The sequence below is a fragment of the Pleuronectes platessa genome, chromosome 3, assembly GCF_947347685.1.
Source record: "Pleuronectes platessa chromosome 3, fPlePla1.1, whole genome shotgun sequence".
Lineage (NCBI taxonomy): Eukaryota > Metazoa > Chordata > Actinopteri > Pleuronectiformes > Pleuronectidae > Pleuronectes > Pleuronectes platessa.
Window position 1 is genome coordinate 3,330,018 of NC_070628.1, and position 12,818 is coordinate 3,342,835.

General features: G+C 41.3%; 2 protein-coding genes across 7 annotated transcripts in view; both read right to left on the reverse strand.

The window, feature by feature from the left end:
- Positions 1 to 260: 260 nt before the first annotated feature.
- Positions 261 to 12,818, reverse strand: part of LOC128437409 (B-cell receptor CD22) — a 137,653-nt gene continuing 125,095 nt past the window's right edge. For 4 of the 6 annotated variants that reach the window (XM_053419553.1, XM_053419552.1, XM_053419554.1 and 1 more), the window contains exons 4-8: positions 11,732 to 12,088; positions 11,440 to 11,643; positions 10,659 to 10,916; positions 667 to 927; positions 261 to 370 (exon numbers count right to left, since the gene is read on the reverse strand). In XM_053419553.1, the coding sequence (XP_053275528.1) occupies positions 276 to 370; positions 667 to 927; positions 10,659 to 10,916; positions 11,440 to 11,643; positions 11,732 to 12,088 (1,175 nt within the window). In that variant the 3' untranslated portion in view covers positions 261 to 275. Of the gene's footprint in view, positions 371 to 666; positions 928 to 1,055; positions 1,287 to 1,358; positions 1,716 to 2,660; positions 2,883 to 3,018; positions 3,800 to 9,563; positions 10,553 to 10,658; positions 10,917 to 11,439; positions 11,644 to 11,731; positions 12,089 to 12,818 lie in introns of those variants that run through there. The other 2 variants (XM_053419557.1, XM_053419556.1) reach the window with 2 other exon arrangements.
- On the reverse strand, positions 8,117 to 9,533 carry LOC128437421 (cell adhesion molecule 4-like). Its single transcript, XM_053419578.1, has 4 exons — positions 9,235 to 9,533; positions 8,927 to 9,011; positions 8,743 to 8,800; positions 8,117 to 8,481 (listed from the first exon to the last, which is right to left on the reverse strand). The coding sequence occupies exons 1-4, from the start codon at positions 9,446 to 9,448 to the stop codon at positions 8,401 to 8,403; spliced, it is 438 nt and encodes a 145-aa protein (XP_053275553.1). The 5' UTR covers positions 9,449 to 9,533; the 3' UTR covers positions 8,117 to 8,400.

Here is a 12,818-nt window from a genome sequence, read left to right on the forward strand (position 1 = left end):
GTCTCAGACAGAACAACGCACAATCAATGTATTACACAGCCACACCCAATGGTGATCTGCTAGTGGCGTTTGAAAGGATTGAAGCTGAACTGTGTGTCTCACCTGCTCACTGTGGTCAAGTCTGTCCCCAGGATCAGCAGATTGATGAGAGTTTCTCTTTTTTCTGATCAATTGAACCAAATAACAAACAATATACATAATAATTGAGTTGATTTAATTTAACAGGACAGATTTTCAGGAATTCATCGTATAAAGCTTTAGTGGAACAGATTTGCTCACCTGATCAGTAGGAACACGGAGAGGAGAGTCACAGCGAGGAAAACTGCAGCAGCTGATCCAATGAGTGCTGATCTCCATGATCCAGGTGAAACTATGATGAAATAACTTTTACTTTATCATTTCACAAATAACAATACTAAAAAAACACTTTTTGTCATTATAGTTATTGTGTCGGGTGCTTCATGATTCTCAGCTGATGACCTCAATGTTCAGTTTGCCAGTTGATGCTGTTGGTCAGTCAGTATTGTTCATGTACAATATAATGGGCTTGATATACAGCTGTGACACATCTGGAAATCCTCAGTATTGATGGTTTAAGGATCTGGTGCATTGAAATTGGGGGGGGGGGGGGGGGCGTAGATGTAAAAGTCAGAGTGCTCAAATCACCTGCTCCAACAGTCAGATGTAAGGTGGTGTTACTACGTCCGTGTGTGTTCTGGGCCTCACACTGATACTTTCCACCATGTTCAGCTGTGATATTAGTGATGGTGAAGATTTGTCCTGATGCTGTTGGTGAGTCCTCGTCCTCCTTGTACCAGGTGTAGTTAGCTGCTGGGTTAGCATCACTGCTGCAGGTCAGAGTCACTGAGCTGCCCTCCATGATCTCACCAGAGGGACTCACTGACACAGAGGGAGGCTTTGGAGCATCTGAAGGAATGTTTATATTAACACACAGGATGAGAATACAATCAAAACATTGTCTGTATTATTTGTTAAATGTTTTAATTTAAACTATTTCCACATTATTGTAGTTTCATGAGGAGGAGTAAACTCACACACTGTAGGAGAAGTGAAATGCTCCTGTCCTTCTATAGCACAGTGATAGTTGTCTTCAGGATTAAAGTGTTGGAGGTGAAAGTATTTTTTTCGTCCAACAGGTTTATTGTTATTGTACCAAACGTAGGAAAGATGATCAGGGAGCTGACACCTGCTGTGACAGGTCAGCTCTGTCCAGGTAGAAGATGGATTGGCTGTTGATCTCCTCACATGTACCTGGAGCTGAGGGTCTGTGAACAAACATGTGATTTTATTTCAACATACACACTAACATTTCAAACTGACTCTAATGTAAATGTTACCTGTGACAGACAGAGTGACTCCAGCTGAACCAGTAAAACTCCCAGTATGTTGGTTTGTTGTGAACCCGAACTTGTACACAGCTGAGTCGCTCTCTGTCAGGTTAGAGATTCTCAGAGTGCACTTGTTGTTTCCACAGAGATTCTCCACACGACCTGAATACTCTGGATTATTCCTTAGATCAACGTGAATCCCATTACTCTTTTTAATGAACCAGAACTTTTCCTGAACTGTAGTATCAAGTTGATTCCAGCTGGATGGGTATGTGTAGGTACAGTTAATGTCCACTGTTGATCCTCTGAAGGCACAGATCTCAGTAGAAGTGTAACTCACACCCCAGTCAATCTGACTCCTTACCACTGTAACACAGAACACATCAGAGAATCAGCAGATAAACTTATACATTTATAAAACTAACTCCATGTATTTTCTCTGGTGAATCACCAGTCGGCAGGTTTTCATTTTAAGATGATGACGATGCCAAGATGAGGAAACTTTCAGTTAACAAAAGACACAGTGAAGTTCCCTTTAGACTTCAGTGTGAGGGAGAAACACACTGTTGGAGGTGAGGAACATGAGGGACCTTGTATAAGTTGCTCTTATAATGGAGCAAACTGGCCAATATGGAGGAAATGATCTGTGTCTTTTATGCAGAGTCGACCAAAGATGGACGACACGTCTCCACTTCCTCCCACTCTCCAGAAATGAAGCCAAAATATCCTGGATACCAACGCTCCCATCTTTCACATTTGGAACCACAGTCTGCACAGTAGTGATCCGGAGATGGAGCCACAGTATCAAGGTCCCGCCCATACATGAGCTCCACCAATCCTGAGTCAGCCTCAGCTGTCAATCATGAAGGTTAATCTAATTTTAATTTCATCAAATAACTAATTAAAACCAAACTTTTGAGACACATGAACAATAGAGTGTGATAAGAACGACCTAAAATGAAAGAAACCATCTGTAGAAAATTTATTTGACTTTTTAGATTGGTCCATGTCCTTCCCACTAACATGGAGGAGACAGGATATATGTTCTATACTACAGCCAGCCACCAGGGGGCGATCACAATGCTTTGGCTTCACTTCTGGAGATCAGTCATGTCTTTAATCTTTATTTACACAAGCAGAATACTAGTACTATTACTACACTAGTTTGTCAGTACTGACAGTAGTATCCCAAGAGTTCAATGTGCCCATGCAGAAAAAGTATTTAAAGACACATGAAGTTATGGTGCAATGTATTATCTCAAATACTCCAGCAGATGGTGCTGTTAGTGAAATACTGTAGATTAAACTCACACATTGACGGAGAGTGGAAATCCTCGAGTCCTTCAACAGCACAGGAAACTCTGTCTTCAGGATGAAAATAACCTGAATAAGATGCTCCTTCATTCTTCTTCTGTTGATTCTTGTACCAGACGTAGTTCAGATGATCAGGAAGACGACAACTGCTCTGACACCTGAGCTCTGCCCAGATAGAATAGTCATACTTCACTGATGCTCTCACCTGCACATGCACATCTGTGTGTGAGAATAAGGAATTAATTTTAGTCCAAACTGACAACACACACATGCATATAAAAGTGCACAGACACACTCATGTGAACCAAACAAGATGTAGGAAATAAATGAATGAATGTTCAGATGTAAATGTTACCAGTGACAGACAGAGTGACTCCAGCTGAACCACTTAAACTCCCAGTAGGTTGGTTTGTTGTGAACCTGAACTTGTACACAGCTGAGTCGCTCTCTCTCAGGTTAGAGATTCTCAGAGTGCACTTGTTGTTTCCACAGAGATTCTCCACACGACCTGAATACTCCGGATCAGTCCTTAGATCAACGTGAATCCCATTACTCTCTTTAATGAACCAGAAAGTTTCCTGAACTGTAGTATCATGGTTATTAAATGTGGATGGGTATGTGTAGGTACAGGTAATGTCCACTGTTGATCCTCTGAAGGCACAGATCTTAATAGAAGTGTAACTCACATCCCAGCCATTCTCACACTGTACCACTGTAACACAGAGAATCAGATTCATAACCACACCAGAGAACACTTAGTTTACTTTTTACTTTCTGTAGAAAAGAAAAACACATTTCCATGAGCAGCATTCCATAGCATTTCAACTAATGACTCCACACACTGATGACAATTCCTGCATCGAGAGGAGAGGAACTCAGTCATGATGATAATACTTATAATAACAATAACTAATATGTTTCAGACTCTTTAATAACTTGAGCTCTAAATGATAGAAACTTTGAAACAAAGATACAACTTAATACTCATGATAATTCATTAATATATTTTCTTTCTGCATCACTTTACAGGTGGTGATCTGAAAATGAATGAATGGTTTATTTATATTCATATTTTTCTTTCTCAAACTCACTTCAGGTGAATCAGAAGTCTGAGTGTAAAATAGAGTGACATCATGAATGTAGAGGTACAGTACCTGTCACAGTGAGAAGAAGGACAACAAATCCACTGGCTGCTGCAGTTACACTCATAGTAGCTGCTGCTCTCGTCTGTGACTTCAAACAAGAAAAACGTCCACAGATAAATAATGTGCACAAGATGAAACTCAGTCACATCACAGACACGTCTACCTACAACACAGAAGAGGCTGAGAATAAAGACAGATTCTGTAAGAGAAAGATAAATTTAAACTATTTATTACCCCCCTCCTTCCTTCCTCTTTCCACTGAACTGCGTGCTGAGCTCGATGGTGTTAAATCAAATCTAGAGCAGTAACTTGTGTTTTGCACAAACTGTGAATTTCCTCATTTTACAGAGTGTTAGAAATTACCTTAGTGGCTCTTCCCATCAATCCTGAATCATGCTCAACTGAAGCTGTAAGCAGCGTTGAACAGCCCCCCCCCCACGATCCAGCCAGTTGAAGCAGAGGTTTACTTTTCTCACCCGTCCGACACTGCACGATTGAGAAAGATGCTAATTCCAGTGTGGAGTGTGCAGCTGTGTACATGCTTCCTGTGTCCACTATGTGGCAGTGGAGAACACACCCTGCACGCACTATGCTGCTGTAAATCAAGAGTAGAACACACCATGAACATTCCTCGTGAACAGAATGGTAATTAACACAAGGGTTACTTCCAGTGACCAGTAGGTGGCACAGTGACTGGGACTGAATATGAATGATTTGAGAGAGAGAGAGAGAGAGAGAGAGAGAGAGAGAGAGAGAGAGAGAGAGAGGGAGAGAGAGAGTTCTCTGTGGTGAATCCACATCAGCAGCTAGATTCCACCCTTGGGAAATGATGTTTGTCAGCATGTCACAATGAGAGATAGAAATCATAGATCAGTTAAGACCTTGGCTTCCTTCCTCTTTACATCATTGCAGTTTTTTTCGATTGCTTAAGCACGATTTTCAAAACAGGGCCCGGTGTTTCAAACACTAAACACAATCAGCACAACCACACACACAATCAGCAGAACACCTCAGATCCTTTGCAAAACGAAACACTCTTGTAAAAACTATACACTTATTTATCAAAACCATATTTTTTTACTATATGAAACACACACGCTTCATATGACTTAATTCTGTTTGAGCCAGTTACACACTGCTGTTGCTAACCTAAAACACTTAGCAATTCCAGTTCTCAGTGATTAGAGTTCTATAAGTGAAGTACTCTGAGAAAGTGCAAATATACAATAAATTCAGCAAACACTACACAAGACCAATGCTGCAGTCCCATGAAAATTGAATGTATTTCTCTCCATATCCCCAAATCAGTCAATATGTCAACATGGAGAATCACAACAAAACATGTCCCAGTTTTCATGCTACTACAGGAGTGTGCACAACACTGTAAGCTCGACAAATATCAGACAAGCAGAAAATTCTGTATCCAGTGCAGTTTCAATGAGGGGAACCTGAGCCTGGGGCTGGAGATTGTAAACCCTCCACCGTCATGCCGAGAAAAACTCTTTGATTGGGTTTAGAGACGGAGAGTGTGGTGGAAGGTATGGTACTGTAAACTGTGGATGGTGTTGAAACCAGTTCTGGACCAGAGCAGAGCGGTGGAATGACTCATTGTACCAGATGACAATGGATTGCATCTGGTGAATGTGGTTTACTGCTGTGATGATGTTGTGTAATCGGTCCAAACATTTGAGAATGTGAGGTGTGTTGTGAGGGCCCATGTTGGCGTGACGGAGGAGGACCCCATTCTGTGTAGTGGCAGCACAGAAGGTGATGTTACCACCACGTTTTCCTGGGACATGGATTATAGCCCCGTGGCCAATGATATGTCTGCCTCTCCTTTTTGATTTTGTCCTATGAACCCTGATTCATCTATGTATATGAATTCATGCGATTTCCTCATCATCCATCTGTAAAACTCTCAGAAATACAGTGAAAGACAAGATTGTGTAGTTCAGCATAGGTCTGGAATACAGTACATTTACATTATGAAAGTGATGTGTGCAGTATGCAACATCACACACAACATCATTACTAATGCCGCAGCCGCAGCCTTCTCCTCCTCCGAGGATTCCCCCTCTCACCCTCACTCTTCTTCTTTTTTGAGCACAAGCTCCATTTTGGTTGAAAACAGGTGAACTAGGCTGCTGCATTTTTAAAGTGCTTAAACCTGATTGGTGTATCTACAATTAAGCAATCATGTGTTTGAACACCTGATGGCGTTTAACCAATTGTTTAACCAATTGGCCCATAGGGGGGGTCATTTGACAGGCAGTGCTTAGGAATTGCAAGGAAGTGACATCTTGATATACTTCTGTGTTTAATGTATACAAGTGTGTTTAGTGTTTTGCAGATCACTGTGTGTATTATTTTGCAAAAAGTGTGAAGCTGACATTGTGCTTATAGTGGTGCAGATCTGGGCCCATGTTCTGCTACATGAGTGTCAGGTTTGATAATTGTGTTATACTTTTGATTTTAGTGTTTATGCAATCGAAAAAAAACTGTAACATGCACGAACGGACAAACACCAGTAAATCCCCTCGTTAAAATAAAGAAATGTTCTTTTATTTTGGAAAACGGTGCGTGAATTTATTAAAATATATTTCATGCAAAAAACAGTGACTGTAGTTTTGTAGCCTGACAGTGAATCGAACACTTTCTTTACTTTCTTGAGACTGGACTTTAAAAATCATGTTGAATTATTCTTTCTTTCAACCTCATGTTAGAAGTCAGTTCCTGTTTATTTACAGCTCCAGTCCAGATGAAGACTGGGTCATAAAATCACATTGTAAAAGGTCATAATTATGCAAACTGTGTTCTTTACTCGTTTCTCACAAGATCTTGTTTTGTCTGATACACGTGTAAAACTGTTCACTTGTGTAGACTGGACTTCATGAGCTCATGCACAGGTGCACGTGAGCAGGAGAGCGACAGAGGAACCATTGGCTGTTGGGCTAGATGGGCGGAGCCTCCCACTGTGCTCTGGTCACCATCCACAATGTCCCATGGCTGCTTTTTCATCAGTTAATATGAAATCAGTTTTTTATAGGAAGTGCTTTAAAAGTATTATAGACTGTTACTGTTCTTACTGTAACTTACAAAATAAGGATTTCCATTACAACAGTGAGTCTATGACAGTGGTCAGTGCTCTCCACACTGATTGGACATTCATTCAGTTTAGACTTGTGTCCTGCACCTAAAGCTTAAAAGGACAAACTCTGATTATTACCTTTACTGTATCAAGGTGGCCCCGCCTGGCCCCACCTGGCCCCCCTTAGTAGCTCCACTGCACTGAGGCCATTACTCCGCAGGTCAACAAGTGACTTTGATCCTCTGATGTTTTCTAATCATCACATTTAGAACTGAACTTTATAAAAACCTGCTGAATTCATATTTATGTTCCTGGATGAACGGGGCGTCGCTTCTTCTGCAACAAAGAAGTTAAAACACTGTGTTACATCGGAATCTGTGTGTGTGTGTGTGTGTGTGTGTGTGTGTTGGTCTCTGTCCCTCTTCACACAAACTGATAACCACATGTGTTTAGTTATTAATCTATGATGTTGGATCATGACTCTGGATGGTTCTCTCACTTTAACCCTGATGTCCTGACTGTGTCACGTCTCGTCTCGTGTTGTGTCGCAGGTTTAAACTTGTGTCTCATGAACTCTAAAGCAAATCAAACCAACACAAAGTAAACATCAGTCCTGGAGGTGTCCTGATAACTTGTGATCAGTGCTGGTGTTTAATGTTAAAGTGTAAAGTGAGCGCAGGTCAGAGGAGGAGTGAGGAGGAAGCAGACTCCGACAGAGACTCTGACACAGACCGAATCTTTAACAAGTGTCTGTCCTATTTTAACATATTTGTTTGACAGGGAAGCTTTGAGCAAACAGGAATATAATGTTACTTTATTTAAAAAAGGGCCCTTTCTCTCGAGGAAGGAAAAAGGGCAGTTGCTCAAGCCCCCTTTGGTGTCTATGTGTGCACATGCCAGCCTCCATCAATTCAATCTCCCTCAATTCAATCAAGCTGCACCAGAGTTCAATCACTCATAGAAAACAGTCCTCTAAATAATCCTGACTGTTTTCATCAGTCGCACAATTATGAAGAAAGTGATACAAAGAGGTTCCTGGCTCCGCCCCTTTATCAGGATTAATGCCCAAATTTAATGAGTTTGAGTAAAAAACAGTTTTCTTGTGTACTTCTTCTGAAAAACAAACAAACAAATAGATAAGGAGTGAAAACAAAAGACCAAAAACATTTTATTTAAGAAGAATCATAAAATCATGATACATAATAATTCATTATCGATGTAATAACCACATTAATATCATGTATAAGACAGGAAATGAGTCACGTGGTGTAACCAAAGCCTCAAGGGCTCATCACCAAGACCTCCAACACAGTTCAGAGGGTAACAGCAAAAAAAACGTGCTTGTGCTCAAACTCTGCGCTTGCACTCAGATATTTTGCAGCTTGGACAGATTTCCTGTATTTAATAACTACACACTATGGTTTCTGTAAAACTCGCTTGTACAGATGTTCTCTGAAGTCGTCCATCTTGGTTCTGTTTGTCACAGTGGCTCTGACCTGATGCTTCACACCAGGTCTTCCTGCTCCTCTGTGTCTTCTGTCTGTGCTGCAGCAGCAATGTTCTCATACTCAGGACAGTTGTGTGACTGATGGAGGAGAGATGAGAAAATATTAATCCTCACTGGACTTTATTCATGAAACCTGCAAATAATCACAGTCATTCAAAACAGTTTGAACATAGTTGTGCCCCCTGTCCATTCGTTTGTTTGTCAATGGAAAGAACCTTTTACATTTTGGGGCAGATTCAGACAAAGTAGCTGATCCAACAAATGTTTGATCTCTTTCTCTAACGTAGTGAGATGAAAACAGTGATATGGAGTCATTCTTTTGGCCTCACTGTCTCTCACCTCTATCATCTCCACAGCTTCATTCACTTCTGATTTCAAGCTCAGAGTTTTCTTCATCCTGGATCGAAAACAACAACAAACACAACATTTGACAAGATGAACTTCATAACACTGAAACTAGTGTTTGAAGACATTTGAAGAAGACAGTAAAAGAGCAGAGGGTGAACTGATGGATTTGATTTACCTCGTCCACAGAGTCCAGACCAGCACTGGAACCAGCACGACCACCAGAGTCAGCCTGATGATATTCATGATTATCACTGACTTCCCTAGACAACAGACAGGAGACATTAGCAGTGTGGTTAGACTGATGACTCAGTTTGCCAGGTGATGCTGTTGGTCAGTCAGTATTGTTCATGTGCAATATGATGGACTTGATATACAGCTGTGACACATCTGGAAATCCTGAGTATTGATGGTTTAAGGTTCTGGTGCATTGAAAATGGGGGGGGGGGGGGGGTGTAAATGTAAAAGGAAGAGTGCTACAATCACCTGCTCCAACAGTCAGATGTAAGGTGGTATAACTACGTCCGTGTGTGTTCTGGGCCTCACACTGATACTTTCCACCATGTTCAGCTGTGATATTAGTGATGGTGAAGATTTGTCCTGATGCTGTTGGTGAGTCCTCGTCCTCCTTGTACCAGGTGTAGTTAGCTGCTGGGTTAGCATCACTGCTGCAGGTCAGAGTCACTGAGCTGCCCTCCATGATCTCACCAGAGGGACTCACTGACACAGAGGGAGGCTTTGGAGCGTCTGGTGTAAAACATGCAAGATCATGAAATCAACTCAGAAATATTCATTAACCAAAGTGAAGAACTTTTCAATATCTGGTTTTGATAAGTGCTTCTTAAATATAGATGATCATTATTAACCCAGGGCGCCAGCACAGACAGAAGCAGGAACTGAGGGTTTGGTTTTCAGCCAGATTGTGTGAATGTAGAAAATAACTCAACACATGAACCAAACTTACTGAATATTATAGTGAATATTCACTTTTCAGCTGATGGGTCAAAGTTCAGAGGTCAAGATGAGCAAAGTTTTGTAGATAGATTTAAGATATGTCCACTAATAGCAGAGAGACTAAATCATATACTGATCAGAACATTATTCCCCATCATATAATGATAGATGACTTATAAGTAATGTCACAAAGAAGTTAGAGATTTACATCATGCATCCTTAAAACTTCCTTCATGCTGTATTCCTGTGTCTAATAGGACTATAGAGACGACCTGAAGATTAAATACATTGAAAAATAATCTATGATCATATGATGGGAATGTCGTCACTATGAGTTTAGAAAAATGACGTCATATAGTGTAGCTATGCAACAACAGATGTTTTCCCAACAGTCCATTTGCTTGTTGGTTGTTGATTTTAAACAAGATTACACAAAAACTACTGAGTCGATTAGCATGAAACTTGGAGGTAGGATGAGGAACGGGTCAGAGAAGAACTCAGTAAAGTTTGGTGTGAATCCAGATAAGGGGGCGGACCCAGGAACCTTCTGTAAGATTGTGAGACAGTGCTGGGTTTCATGGACATGTGGATGTTTTCTACTCACACTGGACGTCTAAGTGTAGAGACGTGGAGTTGATCCGTCCGTACTGATTCTCAGACTTGCAGGAGTAGACCCCGCTGTCCCCAGAGCTGATGGAGGAGAGACGATAAACACCCTCTGGTCCTTGAAGCAGAGCTCGGTTCTCCTTGTACCAGGTGTAGTTAGCTGCTGGGTTAGCATCACTGCTGCAGGTCAGATTCACCGAGCTGCCCTCCATGATCTCACCAGAGGGACTCACTGACAAAGCATCTGGATTTACATGGAATTTAATGGATTTCAAGAACGTTGCAGCATCCGGAATTTTGAAGATCTACAAAACCTCTCAGCTTTTGAATATTTCTAAATATTTACTCACATTTCACATTTATTAAGACACGTTTAGACGTTGTCTTCCCCAGCTCATTCTCAGCTGTGCAGTAATATTCTCCAGAGTCAGATAACGGGATGGATCTGAAAACCAGCTGAGCTGCTCTGTTGAGCAAAGTCTGGTTCTCCTTGTACCAGGTGTATGCAGGGGGTGGGTTAGCATCACTGCTGCAGGTCAGAGACACCGAGCTGTCCTTCAGAATGTCTCCAGGTTGACTCAGCTGCACTAAAGGAACCTTCGGAGCATCTGCAGGATATAATCACATCTTTACATGAGAATGTGGCTTCATAGAATATAGTCTTTTAATAGTTTGCAGCCGTCCCTGGTTCTCAGCATCTTTAGAAGAGTGTTTGATTTACTTTTGAACACAGGACGGCCCCTTTAGTGTTTAGTAGTTTTAACCAAGTAATTATTGTTTGTATTAAATACAGACTTCATAAAACTGAGCATGTCACCTCTGTCTTAGGAATCACTGAGTGGGATTTGCATGTGACCTGTTCACATACATGCAAAATCTGAAGGGAAAACTGGAAGTGAAAATGGAGGATGAGCCACTGTGATTAAAGCTTTTTCACACTTCCTGTTATCTTGTCTTTCTCTGTGTGTGGATGGGTGGGGAGAATCGTTTCTATTTGCTTTATTGCTCTTAGTCTATATTCTGTTGGATATGAAAAGTGCTTTAATAACTAAGTTTAATTTGGTCTAATATAGAAAATCACCAGGCTCAACCTGTCAAGTTTCCACTCTGGACATTTTGGAGTCAACTCACACACAGGGGACGAGTGGTGATGCTCATAAGCACAGGAATAGTTGTTTTCAGGGTGAAGGAATCCCCTGAAAGTTGGAGACGTTTCCCCGTGAACTTCTCTTCCATTCTTGAACCACACAAAGGAGGGACGACCAGAGAGAAGACAGCTGCTGTGACAAGTCAGTGTTGGACCAATCGGAGAACAGATCACCTGAACATCTGGATCTGTCAACAGGAAACACACATAGAAGCAGCTGTGGGACCCCAGGTTGAGAACCAGTTAACAACACAGTGACTTAGTGTTCCTCAGTACCTGTGACAGTCAGAGTTGTGCCAGGGAAACTTCTCTCCCATTCAAACCACTGTGATTTGAATGTGAAGCGATACTGGGCTGAATCGCTCAGTCTCAGGTTCATTATCCTCAGAGTGGAGCGCCCTGGCTCTGGATCAAGGACCTGAACACGAGCTGTGAACTCTGGGTCTTTGAGTAAGTCCACAGCTTGAGGACGATGCAGCTGCACATCCTTACGCTCAGCAACTAACCAGGACTTAGATGTGATACGTTTATAGTAACTGCTGTAACTGCAAGAGATGTCCACTGAGGAGCCTTTAAAGGCACAGATGTTCCTGTTGATGTAATTCACTCTGTTGCATGAATTTCCATCGACACCTGAAAAACAAAAACCTTTTGACTATCACCATGACAAGTATAATCTTCACTGCTGTATTTAACAATGATTCACAGATGACTGTTTCCCATGTCAGGAAATAAACAATGCAGAAAAGACGCTCATTTTGCTTTACAGTAAAGACGATGATGTTTTGAATTCCAGATCTACATCTGTGGTTGTATTTGTGATTTTCTTTCTTCACCTCCACCCAGAGGTCATGTTTTCACCCCAGTACATTGGCTGGTTGGTGTGACACAACAACACAACAATTTACTGAAAAGATTTTGGTGCAGATCCAACATTTTATTTTTACTTTCATTAGCATTGCAAGATCGTGTTTTCAAAATGTCCACGTTTTCCCAGATTCAAATTCATGGATCTTGATGGAAAAGATCCGACATATTTAGAGGCCTGATATCGAGGAGTGTGTGAAATATGGAGCAGCTTGATTGAATTGAATGGACTGTTGGGCCTTGGTGAAGGAATGTGCTCTACTGCTACTGCCACTCTAGTTTGGAGTCATTCAACATCATTGTTCAACTGAAGAATATTTATCATAAAGGTGTGATAACAAACATCTTATGAATAAATTACAATGTTCTTTTAATATATGATATGTCAGCTGATGTGTCAGACTTTTGTTTTACTCTGCATCAGCCCTTGAATCCATTTCTGACTCTAGTCAGTATTTGAGCTCAGAAGGTTAAAGAGCAGAACATCATTGGTCAT